The sequence below is a fragment of the Diadema antillarum genome, unplaced genomic scaffold, assembly GCF_040938485.1.
Source record: "Diadema antillarum isolate AM-2024a unplaced genomic scaffold, OU_Dant_1.0 scf00000024, whole genome shotgun sequence".
In the NCBI taxonomy this organism is placed as follows: domain Eukaryota; kingdom Metazoa; phylum Echinodermata; class Echinoidea; order Diadematoida; family Diadematidae; genus Diadema; species Diadema antillarum.
Genome location: NW_027270913.1, coordinates 2851758 through 2874004, shown reverse-complemented (window position 1 = coordinate 2874004; position 22247 = coordinate 2851758). Strand labels below are relative to the sequence as shown.

The window sequence follows — 22247 nt, the reverse complement described above, 5'->3', positions numbered from 1 at the left end:
ACGTCGTGAACGCGATAGCGGCAACATTTTTACAATCAATCGCTGATATTCCACGCATATTTCGCGCATTGTTCGTATTTTTCCCCGTTTCTCATATTTCAAGCAGATGAATTGTACTGTACAAATGCTTGTGAGGATTGTATCGAGTTTGTATACATTTTCATGTCATTGTGACTATGTGCATGTGTGTGCAGTGTCGGAAGGTACGGTGCCGGTGCAGTGGCCGTGCCGCACCGTATTGGCAAAGTGTGCAGTGCGTGTCTGTAGCTAGCTGTCTCCAGGGTCGGTCACCGGTACCACCATCCCCTGGTCGCATGAACATATTCGAATGTGTAGAAGCCCGTACACTCTGCTCTGTAACGTTGCATCTGATGGCGATTATATTGTTCTATTTTGAAGAGAAAATGAATGCGCTTTTCCAGCAAATGTATAATTATCAAATGGGTGTACATGTATCTACAAAATAAATAACTTTTCCACGGATTCTAGTTTGTCTCGTATTTCTGCGGGATACTTTTCTTTTTACGATGTAAATTCACGGACACGGCCGTGAGTCGTATCATCTGTAGTGTGGTATACAATCATTCATCATCCAAATGATGAGTGATTATCAAATGTCTTTTTAGAACATGAAGAAACATCTTTAGTTTAAATGTTTAATGCTATAATGCCATCAGTATTATTTTGACATCCATCTGCAATTGTACAAGCCAGTTTCCAGTTGAATGTGCTACAATTGTACTGTGAAGAAATGCAGATACACCAGCTGTGTGGACACAAAAAGTCACAAACACCAATGATGAATAAAGCGGTGTTTTGAATATCATGGAATTTATTTCAGTCGTACATTCTTTGTTGAAAGACATGTTTTATACCTGTTTCATTTAATAGCACAAAACATCAGAATTGCAAGTACACTGGTATCAGAAATGTCATTACAACACAAAATACCAGTATTAAAATGGTCATTTTCCCTTGACATCTGTAGTGGAAAGAAAAAGCAAATGTATTTCCGCATGCATGAAGTTTCATTTCAAGTATGGTACATAATCTATTTGTTTGAAAATGCACAGAGTGCAGGCAAGACGTACACTTGGGACCTGGTCTCTCATAACACAGCTACCAGAGTGATATTTCATTTCATAAATTGGATATAGAAAATAGTAAAGCCCTCTCTCGTTACCTTTCTCAGAATTACCGGACGAAAAACACATATTACTTTCATTTTGACAATCCTCGAAAAAATAGTAAGATATCAAATAGTAAGGACCTCCCTCATCGCCTTGCTCAAAAAACCCGGACGAGAAACTACTATCTTTTTTTACTTGGCCTTAAACTTGTATTTAAAATGGCTGAGAGTGAAAAAGATGGTCCTTTGTAATCATATTGATCTGTAAAAATGTGTGTACGCTGTTAAAGTTCATTTGATGAACATCACATTATTCATTCTCTTGTATCATTTGGAATGTCACTAAAATTTTCTACTCTGTCAAAAGTATAGAATTCAAAAAGCAAGAAAAAGCAAACATAACAAACCAAAATTATATACCAAAGCTAAAATTATTCAGTACTGTAAAGCACAAAATACAATGTATTTGCAGGATGAAATGTTCATGTATTGAAGCTGACAGCTTTTTCGCAGCATGAAATTTTTGCAAAATGCCACTGGCATCTAATGCATTGTACAGTTGTACATGTAGTAGGCAATCCTGGCTCTCGCATGCACTTTTAATTTCAAAGTGCTCTTGCCAAATTCTTCAAATTAAGGTGTACAGTACAAATTGTATGTTATGTGAAAATTTCTGGTTTTGCAGTACGGATAAACAGTAGCATCTTTGAATCCACAAAGACTGTATGGCCAAATACATTGTGAAATCTGCACCTGGTGTGGCATTTAATATAAATCATGTAATTGCATGTTTTCAGTACAGGGTTTGAAAGATTAATGGATTCAATTAAATTACACGATATTGATAGATTGATAAGCAAAGGTGACTTTCAGAAAGTAAACAAATTTTATGAATGGACTCTGAACACATTCAAAACAAATATCATTGTTGGGCTTAAGTTTTGTTTTAATAGACTCTGAACAGGGATTGAACTACAACATCAGGTTCATTCATACCCCAGCTAATCATGAATGATGGCTAATCATAGAGGACAAGAGACTACCCCTCAAACTCTGATGAGTGTTCACACGACACCTACTTTAAGGTTAAACTTTCCCGCGAGGGTCTCACTCACTACAGAACCAGAAGTTAGCACATACAGTGTACACATGCAATTAATGGTGCCAGCAATAAATCTGATAATGTTCGACGATCCATGTGTACATACATGTACAGTAAAACCTGTCTTAGCGGCCACCTGTCTATAGCGACTACCTGTCTATAGCGGCCACTGAAAAATCCCTCTAAGAGAAAAGCCCTGTTAAAGACCCTGTGTACATGTATAGCGGCCACCTGTCTGACGCAGCCAGTGGCCACAAATTTTGTTACCCGCGGTAGATTTTAACCTGTCTATAGCGGCCCAAACCCTAATGGAGCTGTAGTCGAGTCGATAATTCAGCGTGTTTTTCTGCTTTATAGCCGTGTGGGCAACGTTCAGTGGTCGCCACCGCTGCATTCATCCATCAATTAGTCATGATAATGCACTATTTTAGTGTTAAGCTTTCTTCATGACAATACACATACTACTGTGCAACAATATACAATGTATACCGGCATTTAAACGCATGACACACACGGTGTGTGCATACAGTGTACGTGCACACTATACAAATTAAGTACATACGTATAAACTGTAAGGATACAACGATGATACAGTGTATGTACATGTAAGCAATGCACACAAAGTTATACTACCTGTCTATAGTGGCCACCTGTCTCTAATGGCCACTTTTTCTGTCTCCCTTGGGTGGCTGCTACAGACAGGTTTGACTGTATTTGTAAAGTGCACACTAGTGTGCTGCACACATTGAAGGTTGACCTGGAAGCTAATGCTACTGTAAAAGTGGAAATTTTCGCGGTGTTGAAATTTTCGCGAATTTCGCGCAACCAGAAGCTAGCGCGAGGATAAAAGCACGCGAATATTTTTGCTTGCCATATGTTCCTGTGCGTGATGTCTTGATTCCGCGGAATTAAAAACACGTGAAACTCTTCTCACCCGGCGAAGCGCGAAAAATTAGTCGCGTGAAAATATCCACTTTTACAGTATAGTACAGTTAGGGGGAATGGAGTTCACAGCTAGAGATTGTATGCTGGGGTGTAACTTTCATGTTTGTTGATGATGGCATCAACACAACTTGAAACCACAAGTGGAGACCATCCTTCTCCCCCCCCCCCCCCAAAAAAAAAAAGCTTGAAGATACATCATATAAATAAGAATTCTTGTACCTAGCTCTAATCATCGACTGATCTGAAAGATTGCTAACTTTTTAGTGCATTATACGTTGTATATGGAGCTAAACTTCAAGCTAATCATCAAAGTACAAAACTTGAAGATAATCGTGTAAAAAAAAAAGCAGCAGCATTGGTATGAAGTGTAGTGTTGAAGTCTTACACTGTGTATCAATATTTCAGGCAACACATGAAGCTATGAAATTTGATAGAAAAGCACTCTGACAGCGCAGATCTCCGCCCAGTAGCTACTTTCCAGTGATGATCTTGCTCTTCCATATATTAGTACATGTAGAGATTAGTGATTTCCGTATGCATGCTGAAAAATCGCTTGATTGCCCAACATAGAAGCCTTTGTTACATCATGTACAATGTATATGTCACAAACTCTTAGTTGCGTGGCGCGCCTCACCCAAGCAGAAACTAGAGCATGCACTTTTGTGTGCGAATGAAAACCTTAAAAATGTGCAGCATGAACTCCCAAGATCATTGACCCTACCTGGCAAAGTATCAAAAATCCTTCATAAAATCTTTATAAAATCCACACAAATTTCCAAACCACTACCAAAATTTAATCATCTGTTTTTTGTGTCATTCTCGACCTTCCCTGCAAGTTTCATCCAAATCTGTTCTTTTTGAGTTATTTTGCACATGGACAGACAAACCAAGAGTAATAAAAACATAACCAAGGTCTGCATTTGGATCCCCCCCCCCCCCCCGACTCGAAGGGGAAGGGGGGCACCCCTGGATCTGCAATGAACAAACTGGGACTTACAGTCATCAATGTACTCACTCACCCATAGTATCAGCTTTGCTTTCACTTTAGGTTCTAGAGAAGAAGATTTAATTTTTCTTTTCTATTCCTTTCAGCTTGCTACATGTACGCAATTTCCATAAAAATTTACAGTGTACATGCCTTTGAGTGTACAAAATAAAAGGCATGTACGGAAATTACATGTAGCAGACGACGACAAACTAGTCTCGGTTGATTGGCTTGCTATCGATTTCAACTATGAAAGGTTTTTCCTCATTGGCGCAGTTGTCCTCCCATAATGCCTTTCAAAAATGACATCATTGCTTTCTTCCACTGATAAGCTTGTTTATGTTGATACCAAGTACTCCTCCATGTTTTTTTTTTATTTGTTTGTTTGTTGAAAATAATGTAAATTTCCTTTTGGCCCTTCCTTATGGAATTTTCTGGCAGTTTGCTCCAGGAATATGTCAACGAGATTAGTTTTCGTTGCACATGCATATTTTGTTTGTTCTCTTGTCATATCTTTATGAGTTCTGGAGTGATTTATCTGTGTTTTGATCCTACTTTTATACCATGTGCGAGTGTGTGCAATGTATCGGTTGGACCTACTTCTCATCGACCGCCTAATGTTTATTTGCTTGATAAGAATATTTAACACTGAAATTCATGTAAAAACTTGACCTACGTGATTGAGAAAATCAAGCACTATCAAATGCTGTTGTTCCCTTTTCGATTCAAAATTTCAGTGCAAAAATATCGCCGTTGAACTTGCGTGGCCTCGTTTCAGCTCCCCGCAGTAACGCTCCTCATTGAGATCGACCGCTGTTTTTGCATTGACAATGCACGCAAACCGAGTTGTATTGAACACCGTGTTGTACTCGAAGCTTTTTAGAAACTTCCATCTACACATTACATTACGATTCAGTGAAAATTATCATTCGAAATTTTGTCCTTGATTTAAACCATTAATGAACAGTGAATTTTTGCGTTTTCCCACACCATCCTCATCAACAGTCAAAGCCAATCCATTTTTATGCGCTCTGCGCGCAGTGAAGTGCGTACTTAGCGTTCTGTGCGCCAATACTACGCAGTCAGTTTCAATAAGGGCGGTCGATATGTAGTAGGGTTACCATACAGTCTGTATGTGTGAGAATGTCTGAAGTGCATTGATCAATGTGTAGAATGCTAGCTTTCCATGGCAAATGACCTATCTATCCGATGCTTCAGCGGTGTACAGCGAGGCTGTTTTAGTGTACAAACCGGTCATAAATCATGAGAGTGAGATAGCTTGAATACAGTGGCCATGTGCGCTGTGCTGTCAGGAAGACTAGTGAGACACATGATGGCCAATGAAGTGCCTCAGCTCACTAACTCAGCCAATCGAATCAGCAATGAGATAAGACCTGCACGCCCACGGCGGAGAGGAGGGAGCCTGAGAGAGGAAGATTTTTTAGCTCTCCATGCTGCTGGGATTGCACTGCGATAGTCAAGATGTTGATATTTTTTGAGCAATCGGGAGTGAGTGGCAATGGTGGAGCAGCGGGCATTCTTGCATCTCGGTAGGTTCTGCCGAAGAGCTATTTATTTGCTCTGTGGTTCTGCCGAGACATGAATTGTGCATTCTTGGGATCTGAGCTGGGTTTGCGCTGTGTTGATCGAGTGGACATGCTGCTTACTGCGTACACAACATACAGCAGGAATCGCTAGGGAGTAGGAGAATTATTAAAAACAATAACCAAAATTTATGAAACTGCCACATGCATTCACGCAAATTAAGAATAAAATCACTTCCTATTCTTCCTCCCTTTATACTGTTGATTCAACATAATTCTTGTGGTTGAAGACTGAACCATGAATGATTCTTGTACTAGCATCTCTGTCTCTGACACAGTCTGCTGTGTTGAGTGTTGTCAGCAATTGCTGGCTATAGCAGTAACGTTCATCGTTAGACAGGAAAATCTGTCCGTCAAGAGGAGGCTTTGTTGACGAACGTCGAGAGTTAACGTTACAATTAAATATACAAGTGTAAAACAATAAACATGCATTGTCGATGCTGTAGTATTTTTGAATCGCATTGCAATTATACTCTGTCATATTCTAGAGTAAATTTACCGTAAAATTTACCACTCACTACCACCAGGAAGGAGTGTGTGGGGTGAGATGAGAACATGTTGTTCCGAGATGATGTGATGGCATATTCCTGTTTATTACTGTACCGGTACACTGGTATGGTACTTACCCCAATCTTCTGATGATAACAAGTTGTCTGCGAAAAATGAATTATCTGCTTCGGAAATAAAATTCATTGCCATCGTATCAAATTGTCTGATAAACTGCTAGCATGATTTCCGATCACGTTTAATGTTGTACGTTCAGCTCAGCTCTTCACCCGCCGCACGGCGACGACCGATCCTAGCTAGCTAGCTGACGTGGGTACTTAACGGGCATGCATGCATGGCCTATGGGGAAACGGAAAGCAGCGTTCATTTATTTCAATAGTGTAACGTGTTGTCACCTCCCCTGAAAACATGAACATGTACCAACGCTGGACTTATGAGGGCAGCATGCATCTTTCGTGGTACGTCGACGTCCACCACTTGCAGTTAGTCGGGGATAAGCATCGGAGTTACTAGTAAAAGACTTGACAGGATACACTTTCATTCGGTATGCTGATATAAAACTTCTTTCCCGAATGTGGAACCGTTCCTAGTATCTCTTGTATGACTCTTCCAAACCAAGACAGTGTCCTTTTTAACTTGCCTTTTAACTAATGGATGGTACCGTAGTCCGACGTGCGTCGAATGGCGTTAGCGTCGTGTGTTACATTTATTGTAGGCCCTATCTAGATCTAGCCTTGTATAACGGTGTTAGGAGTAAAATAGGCCTGACGGTGTTAGTTAACTGCGACCAGCCCCAACGCGAACGTAGAGCGTTTGCTTCCACAGCATAACTGTGTTAAGGAGCGCAGCGCACCGGGGTTATTGTAGGAGCTACGTGTACTGATGTAATATTTGTACTGTAGTCTAGGCCTTGACCGACAAGTCTGTCTAATGGTAATTCCGCGAAAAACTTCTCATTTATAATAATGACATTTGCTGGGTCAGTTTTTTGCTTCTATGTATCAATAGTATCAATGGTGTCTGTCTAAAGAAGCGAAAAACTGACTCAGCAAATGTCATTATTTTAAATAAGAAGTTTTTCGCAGAATTAGACAGACTTGTCGGTCAATGTAGGCCTAGCACTGTAGACTAGCAGAGCCTCGTGACACTACACTAGATCTGTGCAGTGGTCAGGTGGTAGACCTACACTTAAGTTAAGGGACAAGTTCACCTTCATATAGACATGTGGGTTGAGTGAATGCAGCGATATTAGTAGAACACATCAGTGAAAGTTTGAGGAAAATTGGATAATCCGTTCAAATGTTACGAATTTTTTAGCAAGTTTCTGCTCAGTCACGCCTGGATGAGAAGACTACCATACTATAGGCATAGCTTGTGTCACATGTGTAGGCCTACAATGATATAAAGAAAATATAAAGAAAAATCAACATATTTTCACTTTTCTCGCATAACAAAAATGTCACTAGACTTTTCTCTTGTTTTAGAAGGTAGGGGTAATGATATTATCCTTGATATACGTCAGTAACAAGTTGAAAAAATATGCACTATCTTCAAAAAGTTTTGTGAAATTCTCTTTTTATTTTCCTTATATCGTTGTACTCATCTGACTTGTTGTTGTTTTGGTTTTGATAGCGTGTATCACTCATGATTGAGTATTTACGCCACGTCACATCATACGCCGTAACGTCAATTACCGTATGGTCGCCACTGCGGTAAGGTCACCAGACATTTACATAGTATGTAAACGCGCACCGCGATCGGAGATCAGCTTGGGGGACGGATTTTCATCACTCTCAAAATGCATTCGTAATTCAACTTTTTCCTCCGTAAAAACACAAATAATTGTAATCAAAATATATCTAAACATATGTAAGAGGTGATAAAACCATTTTTAAAGGACAAGTTCACCTTCATAGACATGTGGGTTGGGTAAATGCAGCGCTATTAGTAGAACACATTAACGATAGTTTGAGAAAAATCGGACAATCCGTTCAAAAGTTATGAATTTTTAAAGTTTCTGCTCAGTCACGGCTGTATGAGAAGACTACTATAGCTTGTGATGTCATATGAGTACAACTATATAAAGAAAGTATAAAGAAAATTCAAGATATTCTCACTTTTCTCACATAAAAAAAGAACACTCGACTTTTCTCTTTCAGAAGTCAGGGGGAATAATATTACCCCTAACATAAGTCAGTACCGTAACATGTCAAGGAAATGTGCACTTTATTCAAAAAGTCAAGTTTGGTGAAATTCTCTTTTTATTTTCCTTACATGTGTATATCGTTGTATGCATGTGACATCAGACAATGTAGTAGTCTTCTCCTCCAGCAGTGATTGCACAGATATTTTAAAATTTCATAACTTTTGAACGGATTGTCGCATTTCCCCAAACTTTCACTGATGTGTCCTACTAACATTGTCGCCTTCAATTAATCCACATGTATATGAAGGTGAACTTGTCCTTTAATGCGAGGATGTTTTTGATTTTCGAATAGAATGGATTTCAGGTTGCAGACTAAGGGAAGTTTTCAAACGCGGTGACGGACGATGCACCCTTCATTGAAGTGTGTGTATAAACACACACGCTAATAATATGTGGCAGGCTATGGGCGGCGAACTAATTCAGTGCCGATATTAGTTCGCCAACCCGGAAGTGCATAAGAATTACACACATGTGATGACCATACCGTAATTGACGTTAGTAGTCTTCTCATCCAGCAGTGATTGCGCAGACACTTTAAAAATTCATAACTTTTGAACAGATTGTTGGATTTTCCCCAAACTTTCACTGATGTGTTCTACTTTTGCTGCATTCACTCAACCCACATGTCTATAAAGGTGAATTTGTCCTTTAAGTTTACAGTCCACACACACTACAGCCCAGGTAACTGTGACCAGCCCCAACGCATAGCGTACTATTTGGGCTGCGCACTGTAGCATTCAGGATCATGACAGGGGTAGTATCGCAGATAAATTTTTCATCTTAAAATCGAAAAATTTCTTCAATTTAAAGTCTTACAGGTGAAGTTGAAGTGTTGACAACAGGTAACGTGCAACGTTTGGTTCTGCCAATACTAAATAGTCCCTTTCTGTTCGAATTGACGACTTTAAATGTGACTCAGTCGAGAGCAACCTGGGAGAATAGGCAAATAATTTGTAGATAAGCACACAAGATACACCTACGCACATTTTGATAAACTACAGAGAATATGCCTGCTGGGCGGTATGCTGTATAGTGAAAACTATCTAGTACCGGTATCTTCTGCACCTTGCTCGGACCAATCACTGAATCAGAATGGAGGATTCATCGAATGCGATATACTATATACAATGTAAAGAAGCAAGAGTTAGAGTAAGCTGTTCAAATGTTAACCGCCTGCCAGAATCGGACTGCACATCAGTACATTATACATCACAAGTCAGCAGATTCTAGGGACACAACACACACAAATCTCATCATTTCACACACTGGTATTGTCATTCACTACAGAAAACTCCAAATTTGGTCAAAAATCACAAATTTTGTTCTAAAAAACGTGATATCTGTGTCATACAGATGTATTTCCAAAGCGCATAGGGCTCTTGTCCACTGTTAAGAGTCAAGATGGCCAAAAAAGCACAAAACGAATCAAGAATTGCAAACTCTAGTGTAATGGTATCAGCATACAACGTAAATGCAGAAGAAAAAAAATCTTCGTGTGTGCAGATGAAATGACTAAGTGTACAGAGGATAAATGCAAGTGCTGACTTGCCATGTTTCAACCACCAATGGGCACCACAACATCTGCAATGAACAAGCTTGCACGAGCATGGTATGCTGCATACATTTTCAGTAACCCTAAGTAGGCACTGACATTAAATGCGCATGAAAGATCTCACTTCATTCATTTCGAATAGCAGGGTGCATAACATGGTGAAATGTTCAACCCACTGTACTTATGTGTACAACTAGAGCCCTTATAGCAGACCAGCTACTTTGTAGTAAAGCTGAATATGGGCTATCCAGCCATCTTATGTAGATAGAAAATGAAAACAAACAAACGAAAAAGCCTTTTTCTGTGTTTTACAATCCAGGAAAAAATGTCATGCTTACCCATTGACAAAGTATGGAACACACTTCTGTTAAGCGTTTAAGCTCTATATATCATCAACAGTTAATTAATTTTTTGTTTGAACAGCCACAACCCAGGAGCTCAGCATGCCTAAGGCCAAGGCCAAGACTGGCAGCAAGCGGCAGAAAGTTATCAGGCAGGAGATGTCGGCTCCCACATCAGAAGGCCCTTCCCAGCGTGGTGCAGGAAAGCTGGAGGCGCCCGACCGTATCAGCCAACTTTCTCTGGAGCTCCTGGAAAGAATATTTGACTACCTGCCTCTGAGGACAATCATCTCACTGGAGAGACTGAACCGGCACTTCCAGCTGGCTGTCCAGTCCTACCTCAAGGTCCTGAAGCGGTTTGACATGACAGAGAACGAATGGCATGGCCACATCCCCGGCAATTTCACCCTCTCCTCCTTCGTCAAGATCCTCAAGCAGTGTCCACAGATTGAGGTAATTCACGGATTGCACCTTCATCCTGACCGCACAGACCAGCTGGTTCGGGGCATCTTGCGGGAGCTGAAGAGATGCCGCAACCTCCGCCAGGTGGAGGTGTCCGACCTGGACCTGGCAGAAGCACTGATGGATCAAATGCCCGAGCTGGACTTGGGATGCTTTGCCAACCGCGGGGACTTCTGCGAGCCTGAAGCCCGCCCATACTTCCTCCTGTCCCCGGGTTACTCCATCCGACAGCTGCACCTCACTGGAGTGACTCTTCCTGAACTGCCTGAGAGTCCTGTCCTGGAAGAAGTCACCCTGGATTGGGTGGAGTTGACTAGCTCACAGCCATTTCAGAGCTTTACTTGCCCCTCCTTGCGGACGTTTGTGATGAGGAACTGCTTTGGGCCACTCAATGCGTTGAAGTATGTTGCCCTGATTGACAATTTAGCAAGATGCGTAAATCTTGAGAGGCTGGAGTTAATACGTGTGCCGTTCCTTGGTGGTTTGATACAACACAAAGTTGAGGAGACTGCACAGGTAAATCTCTGAACTTATGACTTAATTTTATGGAAGCAATACAGACATATATGCTGATAACTCTATGTTGACATTTTAGTACACGTATATGGCATGTACATGATATTGTATATTTGTCCGTTGTAATATGGCATATAGAATGGTCTTGAATAAAATTAATGATATCCTTGAAGTTTATATGATTTTATGTGATATTCTCCCCCAATTACTCAAAGTTGAAAAAAAAGATATTCATGGTCATATTTAGTTTTGGTAATCTTGTGGTATTTACAATACATGTCTGGGTCTGATGTCTCCAACTGCTAAACAGTATCAAGAGAAAAGGCTAATGCAATTAGATGCATGATTCTTTGCATGATTCTATGTGAAGTTTTATGAAGGAATTCAGATAAAATAATAAAAAAGGAAAGTTTTTTATGAATAAAAATCATTGCCGAATAGTTGTGATTTGGCAACTAGAAACAAACACTCATCCGTGAACAAACAAACAGTCAAGCAAACCCGACAGCGAAACAAAAGAGCAGTATTTGTAAAGAAGTAAGGCCAAAGCTAGTACTGTGTAAAAGAAAGTAAAATTAGAGTAAAACTAAATATCATGCATATATGCATACAAGACAATACCTGTTTGCTGTTAATCCGATATTATTGAATGGAATTGAATGTTCTGTTCAGGAGCACACACAGGGTTTCCAAAGCCTGAAGACCATCATCATCAGCGGCTGCAAGAACTGCACAGAGCAGGACCTGGGCTACCTCCTTCTGGCTGCCTCAAAGTCCCTGGAGAGACTCAGCCTCCAGCCCTGCCTCACCAAGGACAGCCTCTTCTTGGCATTGAGGGCAGTCGAGGTCAAATTCTTCCAGCTGAAGCAACTCCATCTTGGATTTGTGGATCCTTGGTCCACCTCTGGTGAGATCAACACCCTTTTGATACATGTCTTGTGGAAACTAGGGATGATTTTCAGACTTTTACATATGAACAACTATAAATTGGTTACACTGGTTGCAAGTTTCAGAATTTGTAGTGATTGGGATGAGGAATAGGAGTGAAATTTTCAAATTTATAACAAATCACAATGAGCAAGGATGATGACATGACAGCCTCACAATAACAATGCATGAGTAGGGGCTCAAGAAAGCAGAACAAAAGAAGAAGGCATGCATGAATTCTACACAGTTGAACTTGTTAGGCATGTGGTATTGTAATGGAATTACATTGCTACATTTCCCAAATATGTGAGTCTCCTATGTTATCATCTTTGTTCAGTGTAATTTGTTTCTATTTTTTCAGAGTATTGATTTCTCTGCTCAGGGACCACAATAAATTCCACAAATCTATACATGGAGCTATTGATTTATGTACTACGGGATGTGAAATTACGAAAATCGTCTGGAATGCCCCTTTAAAGAAACCATGGCTTGGAGAAACCAATATTATGACATGGAGCGCTTTACAATGTTACATTACAGAAGTCATTGACTTGATGTCAGTCTTGTCTTGTTATCTAATGACAAAACAGAACATGAAAACATACTCCATGAAGGGTATTAGTGCTCTTAGGAGGTTCCCAGTGTATACATTTTAATTTCCCAGCAGTGATCTTTGTAGACTCCATGAACATGGTACTATTGCTAGCAATCAGGTAAGAAAAATCATTGTCTGTTTGGATTTCAAGCAAGTGTGGTACTTTTTCATAGAACACTTTCCCCTTGTTGATATACCCTTGAGTAACAAGTACATATGGTAATGCATGTCATTGCATACTCCTTACCATTATACACAGAGCACTTCATACCAACTGGACAGACACAATTGTTATCTGTTTCCCATAAGTCATATGATGAACTGTTATTTTCACAGGCAGCACTACCATTATTTGGTGTTGTTGATTTTACTGTCTGAAGTAATGGTGCTAGTGGCAGTAAACTTTCGGGGTGTCTGTCCATTGTCAAGTTATATCTTCCTGAAGCAGTATTAGTATTACTTGTATTATTACAAAAGACTTGACATCATGTGTTTGTGCAGTACCCACAAAATCCCTGGTCACTGCTTGCAGCAGCTACAGTTGTGTTATTTATCTGTATTGGTGCAGGAAAGTTTAGCCCTTCTGACCTGGCAAGCAGAGGACTAGCAGAGATCTCAGAAAACCCTGCCCTCCTGACAGACATGGGGATGAAAGCCATGGGCCAGGTATTTCCAAATCTGGCCGCAATGACTGTCTATAACTGCCCGCATCTCCGTTATCCAAGGGTGTGGCTTGATGTTGGTAAGCAATCACACATCCTACATTTGTTTTGGACATAATGGAGTAGATAAACAAGAACACACATTTCATCTCTCTTGTGAAAGACAATGTCTTGTAGTCAAAACACTGTAGTTGTGTACACATATTTTGCTATTTTGGAGCATTAAGTGCACCCTCTGTATGGGGTTCAACCCACCAATTAAATGTGTGGACTTTATCCAATGGAATTTGTAGACATCTGCATAATTGTAGTGCATTTACGCACCCATCTTATTTCTTCAGAGCCGGTAGACACCTGTTGGTCGCAGTTAGCATCCCTGCATCTTCACCATTGCCATGGGATCCAGCTCCATGATCGTCAGTCACTCACCATCTTCATCGAATGGCTTCCATCATTGGAGGATATTCACCTGGAGCGTATGTTCCCGAAGCCACCGAAAGGCTGCTCCAGGGTTGGACTTAGTGCAGGAACTGGCATTGGAGTCTCGGCAGCACTTGTGGCGATGCAGAACCCTGGTGGACAGCATGTCCAGCCCCAGAATCAAGCTGAGGTCCAAGTTGCTGGGGTACCAGCCATCAACCAAGACCCTCCAAGGCAAGAGCTGCGAAACAGGGCCCAGCTAAGGCAAGGGCAGGATCCTCCTGTCCGTGTGCCATTGGGGAATGATCCGCGTGGCCAACCCTTGCAGATGCGCAGACCCCAAAGGCATCCCCAGCCCCCCGTAGTCCAGCAGGTCATGCAGGAGATGTTGCATGGGCAGCAGGATGAAGGACTTCCAGATGCTGGAGCTGAACCACAACAGGTGCAGCCACCAGGTCCTGTAGGTGAAGCATTGGAAGACAATCATGATGCTGGTGGTGATGAAAATCCTGTGCCATCAGCTAAATCCAAGCAAGAAAGCACTGTGTCTGACAATGATGTAGATGGAGCACCAACTGCATCATCATCGTCAACAGCGGCGGAACGGAAAGCAGTGTCTTCACTTCATAGTGACCCCGATGGGACAGGTGCTAACAAAGACGTAAAAGCTCAAAGAATGTCTGAAGGAGAGAGAAATGATGTCACTGGCAGCCAGTCACACTGTGGTGTTGGTTATGCTTCTGAAACAGAGGACAAGATGGATACAGACACAGATCTTTCAGCACCTGATGATATAAGAACAGGTGATGAAGGTGATTTTGAAGCGGAACATTCAAATTCAGCCTGGTTGGAAACTAAGGAAGAAGCAGAAGACCTCAAAGGTAATAATGCTCAGGATTCTGCACAAAGCACAAGTGGTGTAAGTTTCTCCAATGGCAAGAGACAGAATTATGGTGCCACACCCAAGCGCAATGTAAAAGATGCATCAACATCCGCCATGGCTACCAGGCCAACATGTCCCATCCACGGAACAGTGATGCAGGATATCAGGGAAGGAGAGGAGGAGGAGGAGGAGGATGACGGCAATGGTGCAGAAGCCATGGATGATGACAGCACATCGGCACCACCAGAGGAACCTGACCAGTCATCACCACCAGACCCTAATTGTCAAAATATTGGTGTGCAAGGGAAGCGACCTGCGCCAGAGCCCCGCCCCCAAATGTGTGACCGCGCCACCAGCACCAGCGACCCAGTGATGGAGGCAGATCCGGTCCTAGTGTTCTACTGCCACTCCCAGACCCTGAGGAGTGCCACATTCAGTGATTGCGGGATCTCACACATCCAGTTTGCTGGCTGCCCTAACCTCAAGTCCATTCAAGGTGAGTGGGTGTGGCTGAAATATTTACATTTACTGCTCTATGGAAATCTGCTTGAGGTGTGTGAATCTTGCATGGATGACTTATTGAAGTGTGTTATGGTGGTGATGGTACATGAAAGAAATACTTAGGAGAATTTATTCATGAACGTAATTGAGAGTTAATTCAGGGCATTTTATTACAAACTAGGATTGACGTCATCTGGATGTAGGATGGAACCAAACATTTTTACATTTGGGTTAAAGAGTGAATCCACAGTCTATTTCAGTTAATGTGAACTTATCCTCATATTTATGCAAAGAAATTAGCATGGTGAATAGCAGTCTTCAAATTGCTTTCGCAAGAATTCATTGTATATGATTGATTATTGAGTATCAGAGCTGGCTTGACCCTTACAATAAAACTCACTACCGGGGAAATTTCCACATAGACTTGTATTCAAATTCATGGAAAAGGTATACAGAACAACACACTCATATCAGCATTAGCATATTGATTTTTGGGTGCAGATTAACAACTGATTTTTCCAAAAGGTGCGAAAACAATAAATGATATTGCTCCCAAGCCAAGTGTAATGTTTTGACAGATTTAAAATTACTGAATTATCCCCGTATTCAAATTCTTTTGTTCCATCATAAAAATTGTCACATATATCAATCAGTTAAAAATTTTGGGTTCAGAAAAGAAAGAAATAAAGACGAAACAATTGCAGGACCACTGCAATTTGCTGAGATGTTTCATTTCCTCAAATTTTCCTCTCTTATTTCCATGTTCCAAGGTCACAATCTCCCAATCTTCAAACAACTTCAGCTGTCACAGGCCAACAACGTGACACGGATGCAGTTCGAGCAGTGTGCCAAGATGCAAGAGGCATTCCTTCTGGGCGAGATGCTCTCATGTCCGCCAGCTAACCGTTTCTTGAGGCTACGCCCAATGTGTGATGTAAGTGTGACCAATGAAATGCGTTGATTATTCATTGTCTGTCAGTGTTCTGATCCACAATGGGAGTCTGAAGTCTGAGAGAGAGTGTAATTTATGCGTACATGATATTCTGATGTAATGGTTTATGGGACTTGGTGATGACATTATTTTAGATCACCACATGTTCTCAGTTTATCTCTCTCTTTCTGACTCCAATGGCATTAGAATTTGCCTATCAATATACCTGTATTGTTTCTTTGTTTTTGTTTTGTTGGCATCCAAATGGAATGCATTGTATATTATGTAAAGTTGGTCTGGTCATTTGTAATGTATTGCTACTTGAAAGGGCAAATACTGATGGCATGTTGCATGTCATGTGTGTTTAAAGTAATGAGACAAGTGTAAATGTCATGTTTAATAAAGGTATGATTTTAATATTCATCATACATGTAGGGTTTAAAGTACAACCCAAAGTATTATTCCTCATCCTCAAACTTACACTGTACATTATTAAGTATAATACGCAATAATCACCTTGAATTCCTTTTTATCCACTGGGTAATTACATTTGGTGATTTTTCCCATCCTCAAAAGTCAGCATCAGTCTATCCCAGTCCCACCCCAGACCTCCCCCTTCTCTTTCTCCCTGCCCCTCCCCGTACTGGTCAATAGCCTCTTGTCCTCCCAGATAATGTTTGATATTTCACTGTCCCCGTCACAATTTACTTCCAGATGACAGCTGATGAACTAGAGAGGGAGCTCTGTGGCAGCCTTGCCTACCTGAATAGTCATGTGTTGTTTGTCATTGACAAGGTCACTCCCCCACAGACCCACCATGGTACAGCCCTACAGGATTGGATGCACAGTCTAAGTGAACTCAATAGGTCAGTGAACTTTTTTTTTCATCATCCACTATGTAACAGAAATACTTCATTGATAGATTTACAATTTGTAGCTTTCACAGTGCAGTATTGTATGTTAACATGACTGTATTGGGCCAATTTCTCTTGGCCTGCCAGCTCTCAATGACCCCTCCACTTATCATCATCGTATCACACTCGTCCTACGTCTTACAAGTTTTATGTAAAATAAAGAGGAATGAAATGGAGGATGAATGAATTATCATTGATGCACAATGAATTCTTATTTATCTTTATGAATAAAATGCAGGCAGATATTGTGGGAGGCTTTGAGTGAATTGAAGGTGGAATCCATCATTGTTGTTATCATTTCTAATGTGTGTACCAGGAAAATATCATTAGCAAATAGAAGCCTGTTCCATATGTTATGCCAGTAATGCTAACAAAAGTGCCTATTATTATGGCTCCTGCATCTTATTTTTTACCTATTGTCTGTTTATGCAACCTGCATTGAATTGTTAAGAACGATTAATGAAGGCAAGTTTGAAATCAATACCATGTGCACCTTTTCCATTATCAATGTCATATCACCACTGCTATGTTTCTCTTCTTTATCTTCTTCTTCCCCTCTCTATCATCATCATCATCATCATTGACAACATCATCATCATTATCATTATCATCTTCATCATCATCATTATCATTATCATCTTCATCATCATCATTATCATCATCATCAATCTCCATCAACATGATATAATCCTTTACTTGATCTCGACAGGAATCTGCTGGATGACAAAGTCTTGGACGAAGCATGGAGACCGGAGAATGAAGAACTGGATGAAGAGCGGGAAAGGAGAATGCCCACTGTACAGAGAATTCATGGTGAGACAGATGTACAGAAGCCTGGGATTTTAGACATTTTTCTTTCTAATATTACTATGAAGAGACAAGTTTACACCTTCCTTTCTTTTTCCGATTTTTGTGCTTTTATGGCAGTCATTGTGTCGTTGGTCTATAATTTGTTGGGTTTTTTTTATATACACAATATTTAGTATCGATTCAATCACTTCTGATTTTGTGCATATTTTATCACAGATTTTTGTAGACTTGAGAGTCTATCAGGTCAAAAGTATGAATATTATCTTGTTATCATGCATACAAATTAGGAAAACTGGGGCTAGCATTATCCAGATCAGACTGCTTAATTCATACATACATTGCTGGCTCCCTATTTATGTAAAGTCAAAAAAAGATAATAAGATAATAATGCATGCGAGTGGGAACACTGAATTGTAAATATTTGTTTTTTCCACTCCACATCTTGATGTTGAATTCATATATGACATTTAAATGTCTTAAAGTTGACATCTTCATTTTGAAGCATTTGGATTCTGCAGTTACTTGTAGCTCCAAAATTTGTAAATTCGAGAAGATGATTTTACTCTTTATGTTTTTTTGTACATTAGATGACTGTTGTATCACAGATGAATTTGGTCTATTGATGAAAATGTGATCAGTTACTTTTGTGGTTTGCACTTGTATATTTTACATTTGCCACTTTGTATGGCTGGCTTTCCACTCTCGACCTCAGCTAAGCATTCTCTAATATAACATTTGTTTCTTGTAATAAGGTGACAAGTTCGAGATGGTGACAAACATCCCGTGGATGAAGACACTTGTTGCTGATGGATTATTTCAGTTAGGCAAATCACCTCCAACAGGTGAGACAGTGTTAACCAGTGCTTCACATGTATGTCTTTCTGATTCACAATTATGTTAATAATGCATGTAATGTACAACTACACATATCTCCCTAAATGCATTCTGGATACTCCTTAATTTTGGATGTGTGCATCCAATGATCCAATGATGGTAGCCCTGTAAGTTACATGCCGCCCTCTGTCTCCCTCTGAACCAATCAAATTGCATTTGTATTCACCATCCAAAGAAATGAGTTAAAGGCTGACACATTCGACACCTAAGCAACCTCATCCAATGAACACATTACATTTCCTGTTTGCACTCCAACACTTGCTGACAGTGCAAATGTAATGGTGGGTGCCACGTTTTGAAAAGTGTGGAGGGGGGGGGGGGGAACCCACTTTATATTTTCTGGTGCCACTTATGGGTTTTATCAGCTAACAAGTGGGGAAAAAAAGGGTCTTCAGCGCAACTTTCTGATCCTTTTCCGGGTTTCTTCAGCTGACAAGCAAAAAAAAAACCAGCAACAACAAAAAATGTTCCCTTCCTTCATCCGCTAACAAACATCAAAAGCTTAACCACATTTTATGCTTTTTCCGTGGTGAAAAATGTGTGTGAGGGCCAAAGTGGTCACACTGTATGTATTCCTGTGTATTGTCCAAAAAATAAAAAAATAAAGTTGGGGCCCAAGGGTCCCCCCCAAGCAGGCATCAGCTGGCAGTAAGCATTCTCCGTAATGTCATCGTGTGCCCAAGATCAGATTAGAAGCCTAAGTGGTGTTAAGGCCTAGATTTCATTGATGAAACTTTGGATACCAAAATCATTGTCTTGTTTGTTTGTTGTTGTATTTTGGCTGCACAGATCAGATGAAACAGAAGGGGGAAAAATAGATACACATTATATTTCATCAATAATCATGATCCCTTTGCAAAAGAAATTAAAAAAAGGAACGGTTAGAAATTGAGATGTGCTGTCCAATATTATAATACCAGTGCTTTTAACTTGTATTGAGTGATTACTTTATGCATTTATTTTTTCAATTCCTTGTTCGCTACATCTCTAGGAACCCATGTACAGGGGGTAACAAGTCTTAAGGACCATCTAAGAAGACCAATCACCATGGCAACAGAGAGGAAAGTCAGCATCTTCCCAGTCATCCTGTGTGTCTACATCCAGACATCAGATCAAGACGGCACAACAGTGCCCGCTGAGTTCTTGTCTTATTAACTCCATGCCTGGGGATTGTTGGTAGAACAGGAGAATATTTATTGGTGGAGAACAAGAAGATACCACTCAAACGACTTTGCCAAGTGCAAGCAAACCTTTCTGGTTCATACATGTAGTTGGCATAAAACAGCAGAGTTCAAATATCAGTAACTGTCCATAGAGACCCCCTCTCCACAGACCTGTCAATTTGTTTGTTTTAGGATTTCAAGTATCTCCCCCCCCCCCCCCCCCATTAAAAAAAAAAAAAAAAAATATATATATATATATATTATATATATATATATATATTTTTTTTTTTTTTTTTTTTTTTTGAAATGGAGAGATACAATGTATTTGTCTTTTGTCTAAAATTTGATGTGACAAACTTGGTATGTGCAATTCTCCCGCTCTCAAAGTCCCCAAATGATATGTTCTTTGTTGATGGAATGTTCTTTGTTAATTGATCAAAATTAGAAATTAGTAGTTTCAAAAAATTTCAAGTCTTGTGTATTATAACGTGGGTGTCACACGTGCCAAATTTCGCCGTGATTGCGGCACTGATGGGATGAGGGGGGATCATATGGATGCCCAGCTGACAAAACATTCTCTGCACCCATTGGTCTTGAAAGGTTGTATTGTACTGTATGAACCACTCATTCTACTCTGCAGTGTACAGGGAATTTTTTTTTTTATACATATACATGTTGATAAGCTCTCTTGCCACAAGGTGCTACTTTTAACCAGGAGAATCTGGCAGTCCCGAGTTTCCACACCGTATTTAGCTGGTCTGTTTCTTAACTTACAAGTTGACAATGAGTTACCGGTTCCTTGTTATAACAGGGGTAAAATGGGCGGTCATAAAAGGGTTTTCCTGTGATACCTCTCAGCATCAGCTTGATATGTTTGATTGATTGGAACAGAATTCTTTTGCTTGGAGTCAGGAACTGCTTGTCATATCTGGTCTCGAAACAAACAAGGCACCAAAGGTTAAAGGACTAGTTCACCTTAATATACATGTAAATGCAGATTGAGGGAATGCAGCAATATTAGTAGAACACATCAGTGAAAGTTTGAGGATAATTGGACAATCTACTCAAAGTTATGTTTTGAAGTTTCATTGTCACCATCACTTGATGAAAAGACTACAACAGCTTGTGATGTGACATGCATAGAATTATATAATGAGAATATAAAGAAAAGTGAACATACAGTCAAACCTGCCTTAGCGGCCACCTGTCCATAGCGGCCACTGAAAAATCCCCCCCCCCCCCCAAGAGAAAAGCCATGTTAAAGACCCTGTGTATAGCGGCCACCTGTCTAACGCGGCCAGCGGCCACAAATTTTGTTTCCCGCAGTAGATTTTAACCTGTCTATAGCGTCCAGAGAGCTGGTAATTCGGCATGTTTTTCTCATTTGTGGCCGTGTCAGTCATTCATGGGCAACGTTAAGTGATCACCACCGCTGCATTCATCACTTATTCAGTCATAATAATGCGCTAGTGCTGTCTTCACGACTGTACAACATGCTACTGTGCAACAATTTCATAAACACGGGCATTGTTCAATGCATGAAACACACGTGTGCATACATACGCATGTACATGTACACTAAGTACTTGTAGATGTATACAACGATGATATGTACATGTGCATGTATAGGCAATTCACACATATAGCTGGATAACCTGTCTATAGCGGCCACCTGTCTATAACGGCACTTTTTTCGTTTCCCTTGGGTGACCGCTATAGACAGGTTTGACTGTATTTTCAATTTTCTCACATAATAAAAGAGTAATGCCCTTTTCAGAAGGCAGGGAGAATAATGTTAGCCTTGACATACATCAGTAATAAGTCAAGGGAATATGTTCTCTTTTCCAAAATGAAATTTCATGGAATGTACATCAAGATGAGCTTGTCCTTTTAGCACCTTGGCACAGACTGAAGGCACGCTACGCATGTAGAAAAGAGATCACAAAACATGCACACTTCCAACAAACATTCTTGCATGTTGAAATGCTAGATGAGACTGAAGGAGACAATGTATGGTCAAATGAAAGACGCTGTTACATTAGATTGAAACTCTACTCAATATGCTCATGATTCCCTTTGATGCAGTGTACTATACTTTGAAGAACAAAAGACACAATACAAGTTACCGGTAATCCATTTTGTATGAATAATAACTGCAATTTTAATGATAGCAGTTTGGGTTTTTTTTTAAGAAAAAA

General features: G+C 40.3%; 1 protein-coding gene across 1 annotated transcript; it reads left to right on the top strand.

The window, feature by feature from the left end:
• The first annotated feature begins 6737 nt into the window (after positions 1-6737).
• On the top strand, positions 6738-20168 carry LOC139733110 (F-box only protein 38-like). Its single transcript, XM_071643957.1, has 10 exons — positions 6738-6816; positions 10454-11349; positions 12022-12256; positions 13440-13613; positions 13875-15332; positions 16108-16271; positions 16983-17134; positions 17892-17995; positions 18745-18834; positions 19878-20168. Exons 2-10 carry the CDS (start codon positions 10474-10476, stop codon positions 20039-20041), a joined length of 3417 nt encoding a protein of 1138 aa, XP_071500058.1. The 5' UTR covers positions 6738-6816; positions 10454-10473; the 3' UTR covers positions 20042-20168.
• Positions 20169-22247: the final 2079 nt, after the last annotated feature.